This window comes from Loxodonta africana, chromosome 7 (genome assembly GCF_030014295.1).
Source record: "Loxodonta africana isolate mLoxAfr1 chromosome 7, mLoxAfr1.hap2, whole genome shotgun sequence".
Classification (NCBI taxonomy): Eukaryota; Metazoa; Chordata; class Mammalia; order Proboscidea; family Elephantidae; genus Loxodonta; species Loxodonta africana.
The window spans coordinates 37,044,001-37,065,492 of NC_087348.1; the positions used below are offsets into that span (position 1 = coordinate 37,044,001).

At 41.0% G+C, this 21,492-nt stretch overlaps 1 protein-coding gene across 15 annotated transcripts in view; it reads left to right on the top strand.

Annotated features, from left to right (window-relative positions):
* PHF21A (PHD finger protein 21A) overlaps positions 1-21,492 on the top strand; it is a 213,743-nt gene that overhangs the window by 185,556 nt on the left and 6,695 nt on the right. For all 15 annotated transcript variants that reach the window (XM_064288225.1, XM_010592099.3, XM_023550687.2 and 12 more), the window contains 6 exons: positions 1,299-1,592; positions 9,069-9,167; positions 12,731-12,782; positions 13,742-13,821; positions 14,293-14,353; positions 16,959-17,122. In XM_064288225.1, coding sequence (XP_064144295.1) covers positions 1,299-1,592; positions 9,069-9,167; positions 12,731-12,782; positions 13,742-13,821; positions 14,293-14,353; positions 16,959-17,122 — 750 coding nt within the window. The remainder of the gene's footprint in view (positions 1-1,298; positions 1,593-9,068; positions 9,168-12,730; positions 12,783-13,741; positions 13,822-14,292; positions 14,354-16,958; positions 17,123-21,492) is intronic.

The window sequence follows — 21,492 nt, forward strand, 5'->3', positions numbered from 1 at the left end:
AAACCAAACCTGTTGCTGTCGGGTCAATTCTGACTCATAGCAACCCTATAGGGCTGAGTAGAACTTTCCCGTAGAGTTTCCAAGGGGTGCCTGGTGGATTCAAACTGCAGGCCTTTTGGTTAGCAGCCATAGCTCTTAATCACTATGCCTCCAGAGTTTCCAGCAATCCTATAAAAAAAAAAGTATGTGTAAATACAAATACATGGGTGCAGGCACATACATTCACTAAAGACACAAATACAGATACTCCTCAGACTTAACCAAACATTGGTTTTCTGGATTTGAAAGCTTAGGACCGTAGTCTCATGGGACGACTCAGTCAGCTGGTGTAATACAGTTCACAAAAATCGTGATCTGCATCCTAGTGAAATGAGTAGCATCTGGGGTCTTGAAAGTTTGCAAGCAGCAATCTAAGGCAGTACTACAGGTCTATACTTGCCAGGAGCAAAACAGTAAGAAGGTAACCAAAACACAGAGAAAAAACAAGTCTACATGAGCTACAACCGTCTACCCTGAGACCAGAAGAACTAGATGGTGCTCGGCTACCACCACTGTCCGTCCTGACCAGGGTCATAATAGTTGGTCCCAGATAGAATGGGAGAAAAATATGGAGCAGAGCTCAAATTCTTATTAAAAAGCAAAAAAAAAAAAGAAGAAAAAAAGCCAGACAAAATGGAACAGTAGAGAACAGAGGCCTCTCCAAGACGATCGCCCTGAGACACTCTTTAAACCTAGAACCCAGACTATCCCTTGAGATCACCTTCTAGTGATACAGCAGATTAGCACACAAAATAAAGTATATTACCTGTAAGATTGGTGCCTTACTTAAAAACCATGGGTATGAGACCAAAAGGTCAGTTACTCAAAAGCAAAGGTAGATAAGGGAGTTAGGGAAACAGGAGTACTGGAAAGAGAACAAACTGAACACAGTTAAAGAGAATGTTGACACATTGTGATACATGTAACTAATGTCACTGAACAATTTGTGTGGAAATTGTCAAATGGGAACCTAACCTGCTGTAAAAACTTTCACCAAAAACTTAGTAAGATATTAAAAAATAATAATAGGAAAAAGAAAAAGAACTGTCTAGAATGGCATTTAGAGCCTGTTAGAAGCTGATGAGTATTTTATAAAATTATATGTCCTAAGATCTTGAATTAATAATACCAAAATTTATATTTTTATGAAATACCATTTCACATGTATAGTGTGGAAGATTTGGCAATGCCTTGGACTTTACAGGACTTGAGAAGTTTCTTTAAGTAATAACAATAATTGTTCTCTTTTTCTCCTGTAGGTTCGACCCAAGCCTGTGGCCCAGAATAACATTCCTATTGCCCCAGCACCTCCTCCCATGCTTGCAGCACCTCAGCTTATCCAGAGGCCTGTCATGCTGACCAAGTTCACCCCTACTACCCTCCCCACATCCCAGAATTCCATCCATCCTGTCCGTGTCGTCAATGGGCAGACTGCAACAATAGCCAAAACGTTCCCCATGGCCCAGCTCACCAGCATTGTGATAGCTACTCCAGGGACCAGACTCGCTGGACCTCAAACTGTACAGCTTAGCAAGCCAAGCCTTGAAAAACAGGTACAGGCGGAATATGCACCTGCTTTTTTTTTTTAATTTAAAAAAAAAAAAAAAAAAATTATATATTTTTGGGCAATAAATAGTCTTGCCATTGAGGCATTTGGCAGCTGGGATGTCTCTGAATACACCTTCACAGGGGCTTTTAATCTCAGCACCATTGTTGATATCCAGTTGCTTATGGAGTGATCATCCATCCATAATGCAAAAGGGCCATTCTCACTGAAGAAAGTTTCTTGGGCTGCTTTTCCCACGATGCCCTTGTAGATCAGTTCAGATTCCTATATGAGTGAGCGCCCCCTGCTGGTTCTGCAGCAGAAATTCGCAGATAGGCTCTGTTGCCCTCAGTCAGGAAGAACTGATGAGGTAACAAACAGAAAACGCCATATTCGTTTCAGACCCAGTGAGAATCCAGATGAGGATATCATCTGTGAAAGTCAGGAAGGACCAATAAACAAAACAGGGAAAGGAATTTCATTTCAAAGTTTTTCCTAGTGAAAAGCCAGAAAAAAAAGTAAAATAAAAAGCATTCTTTTAACTCTAGAGCACTCAGACCTTTTTGCTTAAATGTTGAAATGGTTCATTCAGATTTTCCAAAATCAGATCGTCTCTTTAAAAAATGAGGCTAGAGAAATACAGGTAATCTCCAAAAATACTTGAGGTTCCTATGGCTGAAAAGCCTGTAAAAATAACAAAAAGGATTTATAGGCAGTTACCATACCTACTTCAAGAAAGATTACTGATGAGAGGGAAGCATTTTGCAAAGAAAAGCATCCTCTTTCAAGAAAGTAGCTTTAAAAAGTGGTTGACCTATTTCTAATTGCTCAGGCTTGAGTTCTCATTCATCTGAAAATAGTCTCTGGTGATCCTGAATCTCCAGCTTGTGGTTGGCTGACCATGATTCAGAGAGGCTGGGCAGATGGTGGGGAGTGAGCAGGCTTCCTGCTGCCTTGGCCTTGAACAGAGGAGCCTTATGCATAGAGCACCAGGCCCTCCACCCATGAAGCTTATAAACGCAGTAGACCTTGGCCTTGAAGAAGCTGGGTACCAAAATCTTGTGCCCAGAGAACACATTTCTCCATTCCTTAGGAACCCGCCTAAACCCTAGGAAGGACTTTGAGAAACATTCAGAAATAAATTCTTTACCCATTTTATATCAGAAGTATTCAAAGTTTTTAGCAGGAGAACTTCAGTATTAAAATATTGAAAGTAAAATGCTCAAGCTCAGGGCTTCGGGTGGGGCACATTTGGAGGTCATCTACCCTCATGATCTTTTCTGGCCCTGGAAGAAACTCTGAGGAGTCTCAGTGTTCCAAAGAATATGATTTTTAAACATTACTTTAGATTGCTAATTATGATTTCTCTTTGATCCATTTTTGACAAAGATATTTATTTTTTAAAGTATATTTTTAGGAGAAAAAAATTTCAGTTTCATTTTGTTTTATTTTTATATTTCTTATTTTTTTATTGCAAAGGTAATACATGTTCATTGTAAAAATGAAGTTCAAATAGTATAGAAATCTATATTGTAGAAAGTATACTTCCCCATAATCTTCGGATAGCACAGACTCTGAGTTTATTGCTGTTGTTATCAGTTAAGATTGTATTTTTTAATACATTTTTCATGTACATGCTAACACAAACTTTTTTTAAGCAAAAAGCAAAGTCATACAATATGTATTATTGTAGAACTTGGTTTTTCCCATTTAATGGATCTTGGACATCTTTCGATGTCACTGCTGTAGGGTCACTATGAGTCAGAATCGACTCAGTGGCATTGGGTTTGGTTTTGACCTTACACGTTTATAGAACTTTATGTTTCAATTATAGATCACAGAAAGGTAACCTATGAATTCTTAAGATTTTTTTAAAATTATTTTTTAGCAGTAAATTCCATTGTCTCTCTCCTTGTCAGTTTAATTAGAGGAACCCAGTCATTGCTATTTCAGTTTTTCAGGTATATAACACAACAATCTAACAGGTTACCAAGCTTAGTCAGCAAGGGTTTCCTTTAGACTAGACTCCAGTCTCAAAATTCTTTTACTTCAGATTTCTTTACTACCCTTCTTTTTTATATTTCATTCCCAGTAACCACATTTATAGCCATTAAGAGGTCTCATATATGGGCTAAGGGTAAAAAAAAATTTTTTTTTTTTTTTTTTGTAAAGCAATATAAATATTTAGCCATGGAAGTATCACCACCTTCTCAGAGAGGTATCAAACCTGTGTCCAACATTCTTTACATAATCAGACTATGTGAGTTCCTTTCTGCTTTCTACTTTTTCCTTTTGAGTGATAATTTCATTCATTTAATAAAAAAATGTGTTAAGTGCCAGCTCCTGTGCCACATATGGTGTCTATATACAAGGATGGATAAACCAAAGCCCATACCCTCGAGGAATTCATTCTTCAGTGCGTTTGTAACAGGCACTGGGGCTGTGCCTCCAGGAAAGGAAGTATGGCAAGTTGTGTAGTTCAAAGGTCTCCCACGTTGGCTAGGAAAGGAAGACAGTGTCAGTTACAACAGCCGTGGTCCCACTTCTCTTTCCCCTGTCAGATATAACCAACTTCCTTATCCATACCAGATAAGTGATCCCCTGTCTTACCCCTTAATGGAAACCATGTTACATTGTGACTGAGAAAACGAGATATAGAGTTTAAAGAACTTTGAGCCTGGAGACGTTTTAGAAAAGTAGATGAAGCCAAACCTGTGTGATAGCCCCACAAACCTTTCTTTTCTTCCTCGTCCCCTGTAGAACTCCGTAAAACGGGCTAATACTGTTGATGAGGTGAGAGAAAATGTTTGAAGTCCAGTGGATTTTGCCTGACAGTTAATTCTCAAGAAGAATGTTTAGTACTTTTCCACCCCATAGGAAAGACCTCATGCATATGTCCCCAAGGCTAAGTTTCTGAAAAAATGCAAGGTTCTGTGGGAGAAGTTGCCAGATTGCCACCCAGACCACCTCTTCTGTATATACCTTTCATAGGAACCTACACAGTTAAAAAAAAAACAAAACAGAGTGCTTATGTAAGATGAGAATATTATCCAATGTATTATCCCCAAATTGTGGTCTTCCTCTTAGTAAACCTGAGCTGATGACCCCTCCCCCCCCCCCAATTCTAGTGCTGGTGCTGTAGTTGGAAAAATAGATCCAAGTTATCAAACAATGAATTTTGCTTGCCTTCAACCCAGATTTTTTTGACCTTGGACATTTATTTATTTGCAAGCACCTTCGATTAAAAAGGAACCCTGGTGGTGCAGTGGTTTAACCCCTCGGCTGCTAACCAAAAGGTCAGCGGTTCATACACACCAACTGCTCTACGGGAGTAAGATTGTGACAGTCTGCCTCCTTAGAGATTTACAACCTTCGAAACCCTATGGGGCAGTTTACTCTGTCCTATAGGGTCGCTATGAGTCGGAATCGACTTGATGGCAGTGGGTTTGATTTTGTTTTGTTTTTTTAACTTTGATTATCTGTGCAGCCAAGTCTCAGAGGATGGATTTGGAATTTAGGGTATAAATGGTTTTGGGATTCTGTTTTTATAATACCAAAAGAACAGGAACTACAAATTCAAATATTCATGGATACTAAGGAGGAAATACACTGTCATAAGTCATCCACATAATCATGACTGTGTTTCAGTCCATTGTTAGGGCCACCATGTCAGTCCATCTCACTGAGGGCCACCCTCCACTTTACCGACCATGGTGTTCTTTTCTAGCAGTTGGTCTTTCCTGACAACCTGTCCAAAGTAATTGAGCCAGAGTCTCATAATCCTTGTTTCTAAGGAGCATTCTGGTTGAATTTCTTCAAAGATGGATTTGTTTGTTGAGCATATTTAAGATGGTTGATTTCAAGTCTTTGTACGGTAAATCCAGTGTTTGGTCTTCCTCAGGGTCATTTTTTTTTTTCTTATGAATGGGCCATATTTTTCTATTTTTACCTTAACTTGTAGTTTTTTGTTGAAAACTAGATATTTTGAATATTTTAATGTGGTAACTCTAGAAATCAGATTTTCCTTTCTCCGTGGGGTTTGCTATTGATTTTTGAGGGCCGTAGCCATCTGTTAAGTGACTTCTCCAAACTTTTTCCCCCCTGAAAAATTGTATTCTTTGTCATGTGTGTTTACTGAAGTACCTGCACCGTTACCTCAGCGGTCAGCCAGTGACCTGACAGAGATTTCCTCAAATACTCAGAGCCAAAAAGAAGAAAATAATAAATTTAAAAACAAATTCTTTTCCGTTTATTTGCAGAATGACTCTGAGCTGAGGCAGTTTAACACTTATCTCAGCTGCCTCCAGCTCTGCCTTAGCCTTTAACTCCTGCTTGTGCAGACCTCAAATATCACCCAGAGATACAAGCTTAAGGCCCTTTCAGGTCTTTTCTGAGCATGCATCCAGCCTTGGGCATGTGCATTCCACTCCAGAGTCCACCATATAGGAGATAGACCTTCAAAGCCCTTATTCCCTCAAGTATCTTCCTCCTCAGCCTCTTCCTTCCTGGGATTTTGAATCTGACTACTGCTTATCCGGAAACCCTGGTAGCTTAGTAGTTAAGAGCTATGTCTGCTAACCAAAAGGTTGGCAGTTCGAATCCACCAGGTGCTCCTTGGAAACTCTATGGGGCAGTTCTGCTCTGTCCTATAGGGTCACTTTGAGTCAGAATCGACGTGAGGGCAATGGGTGTGGTTTTGGCTGCTTACCCTGCTGTTCCTTGCCTCAGGCAACTATGTCTTTAAATGCTTTCATCAGCTGCTGCCTGGAAAGTTACTTCAGCCCTCAAAAACTCAATGCCGTGGAGTCTATTGCAACTCATAGCACCCCTATAGGACGTAGTAGAACTACCCCATAGAGTTTCAAAGGAGCACCTGGTGGATTTGAAAAGCCAGCCTTCTGGTTAAGAGCTGTAGCTCTTAACCACTACACCACCAGGGTTTCTAGGGGAACAAAATAAAGGTCAGCCTCTGCACTGATGTCCCAGGGAACCACCAAGACAGATCAAAACACACAACCGTGAGTTTTTGAGTACAAGGTCCGTATCGCCTCTCCTCATACCAACATGCCACGCTAGGAACGCAGGCCACCATCTCCCTAGCCCCTGGTAGTCTTGGGAAAGGGGTCTGATAGGCAGGTAAGCAAAAATTCCACAACACTTTCTTACCGAAATTTAGCAGTCTCTTCGTTTAGCACTCCCCTGTTGCTGTGGGTTTTTTTTATTGGATTCCAAAGTTTGAAAGAAGTTGATCCTGTCATTTTTTGCCAGCTTAGTGGTTGCCTCAGTGGAAAGATCGATCGTTGGAGCATCATCCTCCACCATTTCCATGACATCACACCCTCATCCTAATGTTTTTTTGTTTGTTTTTAAAAAATCTGTTTTAACATCTTAAAACAACAAACATTTATTATCACACATTTTCTGAGAATCAGGAATCAGGTTGTGGGCTGCCTCAAAGTTTCTCACAAGTTTGTAATCAAATTGGTTGACCAGGGCCATGGTCATCAAAGCTCAACTGGGGCTGGATGATCCACTTCCAGGTTTAGTCACATGGTTGTTGGCAGGCCTCAGTTCCTCACTGGTGTTGGCAGGAGGGTCATTTCCTTACCACGTGGGCCTCCGTCATGCTGCTCACAACATGGCAGCTGGCTTCCCCCAGAGTGAGAGTTCTGAGAGGGACGCTTCTATCTTCATGTTTTGATTTTTTTTTCTTTTTATGCCTTTTGGTATTCTTCACCTAACACTGAGATAATTACACTCTTTTTGCACAAGAGAAATTTGAACCCTTGGTAGGTCCTTAGTGAAGAGAAATTAGTTTGCTCTTCGCCAGAGGCATTTCCACTGAGTACCTTATTCAGCTGTACAGCGAGAGAAGTAAAAGACCAAGGAGCTTTTCACATAGCTTTGCAGTGGAGCGGCAGACCCCTTACAGTTGACCTTCTCTTATTCCTCCTCAATCCTTACACTTCCCTCCTTCCACATCCAAAGAGCCATGAAAATAAGCTTTCCGGTGTGCCGTGACCTTAAAAATGTCACTATAAACTGTTTCCCATTGTTTTCTCTTGTGGGTGTGTTCGCTGGTTTGTTTTATGAAGGAAGTGTATGTCCTTTTCGGTAAAAAATGTGTGTGAGAGAGACAGAGAACTTGTGTGAATGCTCCTGACAGGCCATATTCCTCAGTCAAAGGTCAACCAGCTCTTTACTGAATACGTGCTCTGCATGAGACGCTATACTAGGCACAAAGGGTGCGAAAATCTGTAAAACAATCCCTGCTCTTAAGTAGCTTATAGTATAAAGGGGGAAATACGACATGACATGTGCTAAAAAATACAATAATACAAGGCAGCATCTCTGCCAAATGAAGAGCCAGAGCAGTGAGTACCGCAGTGTTGATAAAGGCAGGTGCTTACATGTTCCTAATGTAATAAGATGAAAAGCAGGAGGAAGATATGGAGGTGATCAGTAAAAAGATCGAAAGGCCTTCGTGTTTTTCAGATCTAGTAAAAGATTTCACTGCATAATGATTTTTGAGGACTTTTAATGTCCTGCTTATAGGACTGAAATGTTTTATTTGGATCCTGCCCGTCAGTAATCAGTTTCATTTTTATTTATTTAATTGTTGCCACATGAAAAGACCATTTGCATCCACATAATTTTTTAAAAGTAAGTTTGTGTTTATAGTTTTATATCTCCTTTTCTAATATCATCTCAGTATTTACAGAGGGCTTAATAAAATGACTAGCCATTGAATCATGATAAGAATAGTAATGCAAGCCCAGTCTACCAGTTTGCTAGGTAACCATTTGTGTTTGAAGAGGGTAATGCCACTGGAGTAATGCCGATGGTGTTTCCTCTGTGTGAATGGATGCATCTGAAAGAAGGGGCTGAGGGTAATTAGGATGTCAGCCTCTTTCAAGATGGCTCTCCCTTAGCAATTGCATCTTTCTCTAATGAGTGATGCAGTCAGGTTCCTAATGTCCTGGAAGTGGGGGTAGTTCTGTATCCTCTCTCAGATTATGAATGAAACTGATCTGAAATAGAAGAACATGTGTATAAGATTTTTTTCACATCATTAAAATCTTATGCCTGCTGTGGATTGGAGCTTGACCCATACATAGCAGCAGTGGGCTTAACGTCTGGGAAATCGCCCCCACATCCAGCATACAAGTCTTTAGTAAATTGCACTGAAATCAGCCTGTACTTCATTTTTATACCAGGGAATTAAACTCTGGATTTTTATTTTTGTGTAATTTTATTTATAAATGAATATTTATGCAATTCAGTAACATCACCTGGGGCTTTACATTTTATTCCCCACCCCCCCCCACCCCCAGAAAAAAAGAAATCCATAGTTTTAACTCCTTTATTAGTATGTTCCCAATTTGAGTATGTTCTCCTTATCTTTCTTTTTGGCTACTATTTGTTTTCATTCTTTTTATAAAAAGATGAAATCCTGAATTTTTATTTTATTTTCCTTTCCTAGACAATTAAATCCCACACAGAAACAGATGAGAAGCAAACAGAGAGCCGTACCATCACCCCACCTGCCGCACCCAAACCAAAACGGGAAGAAAACCCTCAGGTAGGCCCGTCCCTCCAAATTCATGACTCAGTCTGTGGTGTGTGGGTTTTTCTCACACATCCTTGGTTTTCCTTAGACCTACAGAGCCTTTTTGCATGCTTTCTCATCCTTCAGCAATGTTATTGCCAAGACAGAGTAGCCCAGGGCAGATTTCTTAGAGCGTGGCCCTGAGGTTTCATGAGCTGCTTGATACACAGGCATCCTGGTTGTTTCGGAAGAAAAGCTTTGAAATGACATTGTTCAGACACATGTTATGAATTTGAAATGTAAGATTAATGATAATTTTCACAGCTATCCCATTGCATTCCTAGTGACTGTGATGTTCTGCTTATCTCTGCCAGCATCTGTAAGTTGTGCAGTTCACCCAGCTAATGTCTATTTATGTTATCAGTTACAGCCATTAAATGTACGTTTTCGTTACTACAATTGTATTGCATTGCATTAGATCCCCAAATCCCAAATAAATTGGTAGCTCGAAAGTAGTTCATTGAAGCATAAAAGTAGGGATGAAAAGAGTAACATCTGTACTACAACCTAGGAGAGCATTATAGACAAATAGCAAGCAAAACTCCGGTACAAATAAAGAGTGTGAATATGTATATCCTTAGACAAGAGGATTTTTTAGTGTGATGCTTTTGCACAAGCAGCTATAAAAAAAAAATGTGACTAGGTAATACAATGATGAATATCTGATAATTGGATTTTATCAGACCAGTAATCCGTTTCCCTCTATCCCTACTGCATTCTGTGTAATGAAACCACGTCAAATGATGGCATGAAGCCATCAAAGCTTCATGTCATTTTTTTAAAAGCAATGATGTATTGAGCCTGTCCAAATTTTTCTAAAACAAGTACAAGATATAATTCTTTCTGATAAGAAATGGATTAGTTTTTAATTTTACATGTAAAGACAGGAACAAAACTTGAACCAAAACAAGTTCTGGTCATGCAAATTGCTGAAAACCGTGTAAAGCCATCTACAAAATTAATGACAAGTATTATGCTTGAAGGAGGAAAAATAGAGCAAGCTATTAGCAAAGTTTCCTTATCAAAACAAACTGAAGGGGTATGTCATATCAGTGGCGAGCAGTGTGGACAAGCAGGTACCATCATGTGTACTAGCAGGTGTTTCACCTTAAGACAAAGCCACTGCTGTGAAGAGAGTAAACTAGCTCTTGGCGTACGTGTGATATCACATATGATGGAAAAGTACTTGACAACTTTTTATTCTGTGTGTCACTGAAAATCCATTCCACCCAGGAAGAGATTTTTTTTTTTTAATAAGTATTTTGCAAGCTTCATCGAAACTGGCAAAGATGAGTTGGGTGTGAGCGGCCAAAAAGGGTGCTGCTACTTGATTAAAAGAGGGTGCATCTGGATGTCAGTCCATGTGCTGCTTTATTAGCAGAAACTAGTTGGTGGTCAGCCTTCTAATCGTGATTAAGTGTTGAGGGGATGGTGAAAATTAGGAATATAGTTAATTGGGAGTCACAAAATGTATGCTGTTTCAAGGGGCAGTGTAGAAAATGTCCAAGACTGCTTTCCTTTCTGAAGTATTCTGGCTATCAAGGGGATAGGTGCCCGCCTAAGTTTTTAAAAATATTTTATTTATTTTAGGCGAAAGTTTACACAAAATTAGGTTCCTCTTTAATAGTTTTTATACGAATTGTTGCGTGTCATTGGTTACAGTTTTCATGGTGTGTCAGCCCTCTCATTATTTCCATTCAGTTCATTCTGTTTCCATTGATCTAACGTCCTTTCCCCTCATCTTTGCTTTCGGGTAACTGTTGACTGTTTGGTCTCATATAGTTAATTATTTAAGGGAGCACATTACTCATAGGTGATATTGTTTATTTTATTATAAGCCAGTCCGTTATTTGACTGAAAGGTGACCTGCAGAAATAGCTGTAATTCCAAGTTCAAAGGGTATCTAGTCTCTCTCCTTCTAGTAGGTCTGGTCTTTTTTAGGAATTCGAGTTTTCGTTCTACGTTTTTCTCCCATTCTATCCAGGACCTTCTATTGTGTTCCTGGTCAGAACGGTCAGTAGTGGTAACTGGGCACCACCTAGTTCTTCTGGTCTCAGGTTTGAGGAGGTTGTGATTCTTGTAGACTGTTAGTCCCGTGGACTAGTTTCTTCTATGAGCCTTTGGTTTCCTTCATTCTCTTTTGCTCCATACAAGTAGAGACTAATAGTTGTATCTTAGCTGGCCACTCACAAACTTTTAAGACCCTAGACACTACTCATCACACTTGGATGTAGAACATTATCTTTGTGAACTATGTTATGCCAGTTGACTAAATTGTCCCCTGAGACTGCAGTCACAAGCCTTTTGACCCAATAAACCAATCCCGAGAATTGTTTGAATATGTCTAGGAAGCCTCCATAACTATGCCCCCTAAGTGGTTTGTTATATATGTGGTATATATGCAGCACACACAAACGTGTGCACATATGCCTACAGATACACCTACACACACATGTGCATTTACTGGCATGTGCCTTCCTGTACATGTATGTGCATCCATGTCTTCCTACGTGACCACACATGTATTTTCACCTAAGTTTTTTGAATAAGAGATAAAAAATTTCTTCAGGACTCTGATAATACCATTAAAGGACACTTCTGTGTTCTCAAGTCGTCTGCTCCAGGGTCATACCTCCATAAAATACTCTATCTTGAATAGCCCAAACCTATCACTTCAGGCCAAAATATGATACGTAATATTGAGGATAAGATGTCAGGATTTTGAAAGACAAAACTGTGGCGTAAATAATTCTATGGGCATATGTGTCTTCTAACAACTGATGGTGATGTTTATTTATCAGAGAAAGAAATTGATGCTACATTATTTAGCATATTTAAAAAGTGCATGTATTGGTACAGCAGAAAATGAAGACATACTGTTCAGACCACACATAACCAAAAAGCAAACTAGGAATTGATCAGTGCTGTCTCCAACTTGAAGCAGCTAATCTTCCAGCTTTGGGGTACAGTATTCTAATCAACCTAGCTTCTGATGGAGCCCTGAGAGTGGTCTTCAGAGAAAAATCACTCCATAATTTCTAGATCCACATTTAATTGAAAAATCATAATATTAAGCAGAATCACCTGCTGCCATTCCCAAAAGTCATTTAGCTTTGCATTAGCGTTGTCTAACCAGTAGGAGTGAAAATGTAAGAAACCCTGACCTGGTCATGACAAGTGAGGTACTTGGGATTTGGAGCTTGTTGTATGGGAGGCTCTTTATGACCCTCTACAGAGTTTCAGAGAATGAAATCCTCTTCCCTCTAAGAAGATTTTTCTGAAAAAACCTTGTCACTCAAGGTGTTGATTTCTGTCATTGAGGAAATAGAATCTTTTGTTTTGGCTCCTAGCAGACAAGAAAGTCTCTAGAGTGGCTCCAAAGCTGCCAAGAGTGGAGAATGCCTGCTCTTTTTTCACCCTGCCACTTTCATGCGACCAGTCCATTGGGCTGGCTTTCTCTAGAAGTAGACCTACGTGGAATTGGCTTTGTGGTAACCCAAACTGAAGTATATTCTTCTTTTGTTTCTCTGGCACAGAAACTTGCCTTCATGGTGTCTCTAGGGTTGGTAACACATGACCATCTAGAAGGTAAGAGAAGATAATTCATATCACTGCCATGCTTCGGGCTCAGAGTTGTGTTCTTGAACATAGTGTTTGATTGTATTCCTAGAATAGAAAATTGGAACACAAATAGAGTATGAGTCAACCAGTGTGGACTTTTATTTTCTTCAGACGAAAAATTGCCTTCCCTCTGTTTAATGTTCAGGCCCTCCCCTTCCTATCATTATCCAGACTACTGTCCTGGGGAAACTCTCCCAGCTGCGTGGATTAAGGTGACTTCTGTTCACGTAATGGAGCTGTTGTTTTTTTTGTTTGTTTTTTTCTGATAACACGAAGTAGCAACTGCCCCTTATATGACAAGTCCTTGTCTGTATTTTTCAATAACTTAAGGTTATCAGGAAACCCTGGTGGCATAGTGGCGAAGCACTGTGGCTGCTAACCAAAAGGTCAGCAGTTCAAATCCACCAGGCGCTCCCTTGGAAACTCTATGGGGCAGTTCTATTCAGTCCTATAGGGTCGCCATGAGTCAGAATCAACTCGACGGCAGTGGGTCTGGTTTTTTTAAGGTTATCAGAATCTTAAGAACAAAGCTGTACCTGTCCTGGTTATTTAATACAAGAATGCTGAGCTGTGGTTACACAATCTAGGACTATGGATAGAGCTCTTCCACACCCATATATACAGTGACCTAAAACAAGCCAGGACAGCTTGTTTATAAGTGTTGTGTACTGCTAAGCTCTCAATCACAGAGAGCCCCACTGTGGACAGCATGGCCTTGCTTTCTGAGAGGTTAAAGTAGAAGGTCCTACGTAACTGTTCCCAGCCCTGTGTGTGTCTCTGCCCAGTCTGCTGAGGAGCCATGAGACAAGGGAACATGCCCCACTGTTTCTGATCTGTTGTGGGAAAATCAGTAGATAAAACAGTGAGGTTAAGTTTTTTGGGTTCTGCATACCTCTTTTCTAATCCAATCCTTTTCCTTTCCCAAGAAATCCAAAGCAAGAGGCAAGAGCGAAAGAGAAGAACAACAGCAAATCCTGTATACAGCGGAGCGGTCTTTGAGCCTGAGGTATTCCTGGCCAGCACTCGGCCCTTCCCTCACTGTTGTAGTTTTATTTTGCAGCTTGTTCAGCACCTCCCGTCTGAAAGCCTGCCTAAGAGCAGCACCCTTAATTGTATTCGGCCAACTTAGTGAAGTGATGGATTTTCCTCTAGCTCATTACACTGCTTATTTCATTGTTGTTCACAGCTTTTTCCTGAGTTTTTTTTTGTCTTAAGTTTAAACATGTACAAACCTACCTTAGAATTTTAATTCATGCTGGCTTCCACATAACTCAAATCTAAGGCAGAGATGGAGCTCTCTGAAACGTTCTCTGAGAGCCATATAGGTGTAATGAAACCCTTTAACACGAACCTTGGGTGATAAGCACTAACTAGTTGACATGTTGACAGTCAAGCTGCACTTGTCTTTAGCTTGTGCCAGAATTAGTGGTAACCATGCTACTCAACCAGCCACCTTTCCTTCCTTCAATCCTCAAAGCGCAAGAAGAGTGCAGTCACATACCTGAACAGCACAATGCATCCTGGGACCCGGAAGAGAGGTGAGTACCTTTTGTATTTCTCCCTTGCTGTTGCTGTTGCTTTCTGTGTTGTGTTCCTTCCCTCTCCCTCCTCCCATTGTCCGAGGGCCTGTCTAACTCTCCTGTATCCCTTGAAAATGGTTTTGTTGTTGTTCTCTGAGAAGGGGGAGGGGGGGTCAGGGAAGAGAGTGAGATTTCTTATTAAAACTCTGCATGCTGAATCAAAAGCTGACTTTCTTAGGATTCTGGCAAAGCTGACTCAGGGGAATGGCTTAATGCAGCATTTCTGCCCCAAGCCTACCCGGCTGTCTGTGACTAGCACAGTGAACAGAACACCATGTAAAAGGAAGCATTTTAGCATCATTAAGCAGAACAGAGTGCTGCTGTTGCCAAGGTGTTCTTAATAGTATCTATGTCGTCCTGCTGCCAGCAAGGCCAGAGCATGACTAAGTTTCTGTGAACTGCAGACTTTCCAGGAAGGGGAGAGGTAACCACCACACAAAGAACTTAGAATCTGGGAGAAGAGGGCATCTCCAGCTAAGAAGGAAAGGTCACTGTCAAAACAGGCACCCAAAGCAAAATGCCTGAAGAGCCCATTCTCCTGTTTCAGACCTCCCCTTGGGCATTCCACCTGACTCTTAAGCAGGGCAGAAAAAACAACAGCAGCAGCATCTCTCACTGTGCAGGTCTAAATAGGTCTTAATAGCAGAGGGTTTGAGCTCATAAACAAGATGCTGGAATTGCTCTTTGATGTCAGTAATACATCCCAAGGTCCCTTTCTCCACATGATAATGTGTCCCTGAGTTATAGTTCCAGGCTACAGAGTTTGCAGAGTGAGTGGAGTAGCATACTAATTTTTGCGTACGTACACGCAATCTCAGAACTAGAAGAAGCTTGGGAGGTCACGTAGACCCCTGGTCTGCCTTATATAGGACTACAGCAATACTGCTACCACCTCCTCCCCAAAAAAGAGATAATCATACTCACCCTTAGTGACCCATTCTAATGAGCAGCCCTGTCCTTCAAGTAGCCAAAAATATGTAGATATCTATATGAAGCCATTGCTTCGTATAGATTTTTAGACCACAGTAACCAGTGTCATGGGTTATTTCTTGTTGGTTTGGTTTTGATAACTTTTTTAGTGACCTCTGATGCATTTCTCAGAAAGGAGCCCCCAGCCAGAGGCCATCATTAATTGGCCTGCTGTTGGGCAGTATCTGCTAAGAGGACGGGGGTTAAATGAGCCAGAAAGACCTTGGCATCTCTTGCTGAGGTCAGAGGAGGAAAGCCTGCACTCACAATGCCTAGGATGTGCTTTCCGTGGGGAGACAAGGAGCATCTTCTGCCTGCCTACCTAGGCCACACTGTATTCCCCAGAAGAGGCAATCCAGTGAGATCTGTCTTTGTGCTATAGACATTGCCAGTTAACACAGATAGGTAATATTTGTGAGATATCTGACAGACTCATGACTCTTGTGCATCATCCTGATATAAATTTTAACTGGTGGTGGAGTCATGATCCTTCGTACCATTTACCAGTGCTCATAAGCAGTTTTGTACCTCTCTGACCTTTTTTTTTTTCTTCCCTTGGTATACTGGGCATGCGTTTTTGATTACTTTCAGCTTAGAAGCTGTGAACCTGACCCTTGCAAGACAAGGACCTGACTTAGGTATTTCAAAAGCAAGGTGGTTGACTTAGATTTGCTGCACCCATTAGGGGTCATTTATAGATCCTCTGTTGCCGTGAAGTTTGGTTTAAAATGCTCTTGCTTAAACCAGGTCTCTCAGCAATGTTGCTGATGGCAGAAACTTCCTGAGACTTTGGAGTGGCCCCGGTTCTTAGATACGTTCACCGTAATGTTTATGACGTTAAGCAGGGAGACAACTCTCAATCACCTGAGGAGGATATCTGAGGCCAGAGATACTTAAATTCATTGTCAGTCCTAGAGCATCTGTTTAGCAAGTAGTTTCTGGATACTCCCAGAATATACCTTCACTAGCTTGACCAGCAAGGGGCAAGAATAATTAACTTGAATTTGCCTCCTTGCTTTGCTTCTCTCCCCTCTCACAAGCAGTGAAATGACCAAAATGTAGACAGGAGAGAAAAGGAAAAGCAGAAATCCTAAATAAGTTAGTTTGTGGGGACTGAGAATCATTAGTATTATTGTAAAAATGATTACAAAGAAAACTTAGAGAACAATAAATACGTAAAAAAAATGAAAAAAAAAAAAAGCCAAACAAAATAAATTCTTTTTCCTGGCCTTGATTCCCATTGGGCTTTGACATATTTGTTCCTTTACTAGAAATCCCAAATTAAGATAGTCTAGGAACTTCACCGTAATCTGCCCGAGGCAAAGTCCTTTAGTATAATCCAGCACCTTCTGTCATCCTCCAAGACTCTCTAATCCTTGCTTCTTTTGAGATTCATGTAGCTGTTTCTAATGACATTTAAATCTTTGCTTCTCTTCCTTTCTTGGGGACTGTTGTATTAACCTTCTGTCTGCTACCTCACTTCCTTTTCCATGCTAGCCAATGAGGAACACTGGCCAAAGGTATGTAAGATCATTTTTCCCCCTTTCTTTCCCTCCCCCCTTTTCCCCTTTTGTTCCCTTCTCTTGGTATATAGGTCGTCCTCCAAAATACAATGCAGTGCTGGGGTTTGGAGCCCTTACCCCAACATCCCCCCCATCCAGTCATCCTGACTCCCCTGAAAATGAAAAGACAGAGACCACATTCACTTTCCCTGCACCTGTCCAGCCTGTGTCCCTGCCCAGCCCCACCTCCACAGACGTAAGTAACTTGGGAAAAGCTCACTCTCTCTCTGAGAGCTTAACCTGGGGAAAACCGCTCTCATATGTTGTCTCCTTACCAACTCGTATCACCTTGACTAACCCTGGAACAGCAGTAGTCCCTGCAGGACACTTTGTATGTCATATAAGGCAGCGTTACTCTGGGCTCCCAGGCCTTTCCATGTCCTTGAGTATCATGTTAGATACATCAGGAAGCTTAAGAGTTTTCGGAATTTGAATTTCATCTGCTATGAATAAATTCTCAGACAATCAGGTGGGGTGGGGAGTTCAGCTCATGTCATTGAGAGGTGGCAAGTTCCGTCATCAGTGTTTGAGGCCGGGGACAGTGAACAAGCAGCCCCTGTTTCCTGCTTTGCGTAGAATTCAAGAACTGGAAATTTTTTCTTTAAAGCAAGTTTGTTCAGCAGAGTTGACCAGAAAAAAGTTCCTGGAAAGGTGTCAGATACTAAGTAGTCCTTCATCCAGAAACTTGAGGAGGGTAAACTAGTACTCCAAGTTTGTAAATGAGCCTTTATGAAGCAGTGAGTCGCTTCCTGTTCAGTCATTTACTCAACAATTACTTGAACGTCATTCTGCTGAGCAAGCTCCATTTTCAGGCTGGAAGCGGCAAAACCAGCCCCCTGCCCTCGCGGAGCTCGTACTCCATGGGAAGAGGCAGATGATGAGCAGGTGAACATTTAATATGTCTGGTAGCACTAAGTGCTGTGAGGACACATGAAACAGCAAGGGGCATGGGGAGTTGTGGCGGGAAGTTGACATTTTATGAAGAGTGGTGAGAGAAGGCCCCTCTGCTAGGAAGTGAAGGAGCAAGCCGTGAGTATCTGGGGGAAGAGCCGTCCATGCAGAGGGAACAGCAGTGCAGGAACCCTGAGGCAGAAGCGTCGTGGTGTGCTGGAAGAAAAGCAGGAAGACCAGGATAGCTGGGGCAGAGCAAGCGGTCAAGGGTGGTGGGAGGTGACACCAAGAGGTGGCAAGGCTGGTCGTGCAGGGCCTTGCGGCCTTCACTGTGAGCTTGGAGACCCCTGGAGAGTTTTGAGTAGACGAGTAACATAATTTTTATCTGAGCTTTTTATTTTGAAAAATTTCAAACCTGCAGAAAAGCAGCAGTAACAGCACAAAGAATGAATGTATACACTTCACCTAGATTCACCAGTGGTTAACATTTCACCATATATGCTTCCCCTCATACACATATACGCATTCATACACGCACACACACGTACACACATGCATACATACATGTGCACAAATACATACACTTTTTTTCTGAAGCAGTTGAGAATCAGTTGCAAACACCATGAATCTTCACCCTTAAATATTTCAGCGTATATCCCCTGTGAATAAGGATATTCTCTTATACATCACAATGCAGTTATCAAATTGAGGAAATTTAATATTGATATTATTATGTAATTACACAGCCTATATTCTGATTTCTCCACTTGCCCTGATAATGGCCTTTGTGGCAGTTTTTTCTCCCTGCTCCAGGATCCAACCCAAGATCACTCTTGACGTTTATTGTCATGTTATTGTCTCTTTAGTCTCCTTTAATGTAGAACTGTTTCTCAGCCCTTCTTTTATGGCGTTGACATTTTCTAAGAGAGAGACTAGTTGCTGTGTAAAGTGCCCCTCCATTTGGATTGTGTGGTTGTTTCCTCGAGAGTAGATTCAAAAGATGCACTTTTGCAGGAGCACTAAGTGATAATGGGCGTCTCAGTACATCACAACAGGAGGTACATGATGTCAGTGAGACCATTGTTGGTCATGTTAACTTCCATCATTTGGTAGTTTCAGCAAATTTCTCCACTTATAAAGGTGCCCTTTTTCCTCTGGTGGAGATAGCTCTGAGACTGTATGAATACCCAGTTCCCCAACAAACTGTCACCCTGTGGTTTTAGCATCCTTTGATGATTCTGCATTTATCATTTTTAAGGCATTTGCAAAATCAGCTTGGGTTTTAAAAGGATTGCTATGTGCGAATATGGAGAGGAGACTGTGGGAAGGTAGGGAAACCAGTTAGGAGGCTGTTGCCATCATCCTGACAAAGAGATGATGACGGCTCAGCCCAATAGCAGTACAGGTGGAGGAGACTGATTGAATCTGAATGTATTTTGAAGAGCCAGCAGGATTGGATAAGGGAGTATGAGGAGAAGACAAGAGCCAGAGACAAATCCAATGCTTTTGGCGTAAACGACTATAAGGATAACACTGCCCTTTACTGAGAAGGCGAAGATTACACGAGCAGGTTTGAGGAGGGAAGCCAAGAGTTTCATTTTGCATATGTCCTATTTCTTTTGTGAGTTACATAGCTTGCCTTTGACCATCTTCAGGTAAAATGTCGCCTGGACTTAGGAGTTCTCAGAACGTACTAATGGTCTGTAAAGAGCAAAAGAATACCATATGAACATTCAGAGTTAAAATTTTTCGGACTTCAGCTGTGCTATTAATGAACACCAAGCATCTCTTGTTTGCTGGCACCAAAGATTGCCCCAGCTCTTCCTCAGTTGAATTACTGCCAACGGGATTGCCAGCTCATGGCTTCTTGGTAGAGCTCCCCATCCAGCGTAGGGCACAGATGCTGGGGAACAGATGATTTTGTGTTTCCATACATGAGTCTCCTCCCTCCACAAATTTGTTTGTTTTCTATTTTTCTGGCTGGGGGAGTTTATGGTTTTCTTTCAGAGACTGAGCTCAAAGGATCCACTCAGGTCAAATGACAAAAGTAAAAACTTGTGTCAAATTTCATCTTAAAATGCAAACATTGCTCTTTTCAGAAATCTAAAAGGAAAAGAAAGCTTTTCTGAAGCCACTAAGTATGTTCCCAGCCTCCTAAGTTAAACCCAATAGGATGGATTTCTTTTTTTTTTCTTTTTTTTTTAAGATAATTGACTTCTACTTTTACAGTCTCCCAACAGTGGCAGTGATTAAAATCAACACACAGGGCTCTGTATGTTTGCTGCTGGGTAGCATAAGCCCCAGCAACATGAATTAAGCAATAACAGTTGGGAGGCAGGCATTTCCTAGGGATCAATAACCATCTAAAAGGAGTCGATAATATAAGAGCCAGCCAGACACTAATCCTCAGGATGTACCTTGTTGCCACTACCATCATTCTAATGAGAAGAGAACCCATATAGCCATAATTATAAAATTTTTTTAGCAAATGATGACGTTGCAGTTGATACAGCCAGGGTGTTTCTAGAAAAGGTATGTCCCTAGCTCCTAGCAATGATCATTCATCTTTCACCTTACAGTTTGGTATATGGTAATAATTTGATCAGTTACTGAAGCATAAACCTTTGGACTTGGTGCACCGTCTCCGTGAGACTTCTCTGCTCGCTGTAGACAAAGAACCAATTCTGTATGGATGAAATATCTTGGCATTTTATATTCATTTCTGTGGGTAGCAGTTCTCAAAGTATGGTCCGGGGGGTCCCTGAGACTCTTTCAGGAGATCCATAAAATCAAAACCATTTTCATAATAATCCTAAAATGTCATTTGCCATTTTTACTGTCAGTCTCTCAAGAGGAGAATGGTGGAATTTTCCAGAGACTACATGACATGTGATGATGTCATCACTCTGTCAGCTAAGGGAATGTGCACCTGTGTGTTCTTGGGTTTTAAAATTTCCTAATATTCTAGTTTTGTAACTTCCTGTTAATTTATATAGTTATTTCAAAATAAAAAGTTAAAAATTATGCAGTAAATATCAGCAGCTTTAATGGACATAAAGAAAAGCTTTTTTAGATCCTCAATAATTTTAAGAGTGTAAAGGGTTCCTGACACCAAAAAGATTGAGAACTGCTGCTATACTTAAAAAAAAAAAAAAGCCATTGCCATCAAGTTGAATTCCAATTTATAGCAACCCTGTAGGACAAAGTAGAACTGCCCCATAGCGTTTCCAAGGCTGTAAATCTTTCCAGAAGCAGACTGCCACAGCAGAGCAGCTAGTAGGTTAGACCTGCTGACCTTTTGGTTAATAGCCAAGCACTTAACCCCACTGAGCCACCGGGGCTCCTTGATGTTCTCCTTAATCAGGAGCAGTGGAAAGTGAGCAGAACTCTGTTTACCCGAACAAATCCCTCTGAATAAGACGTCCAGTTTGTCTTGTTTACTTCATCGCTGGTAACTTTATTTACAGTTCATGTAAAATAGTCTCTGAAACCATAACATGTTTATAAGCTTCATAAAGATGCAAACTTAAAGCATGGGCTTTGGTTCAAGGAAGACCAGTCCTCTCAAGGAGAAGAGCACCCCTCAGGCTGACTTTAAGAATGGACGAAGAAAGGCGTGATTAATCTAGGGATAAAACCTTAACTTCTTTCGGTGCCTAGAAGTTAAATTGTTAG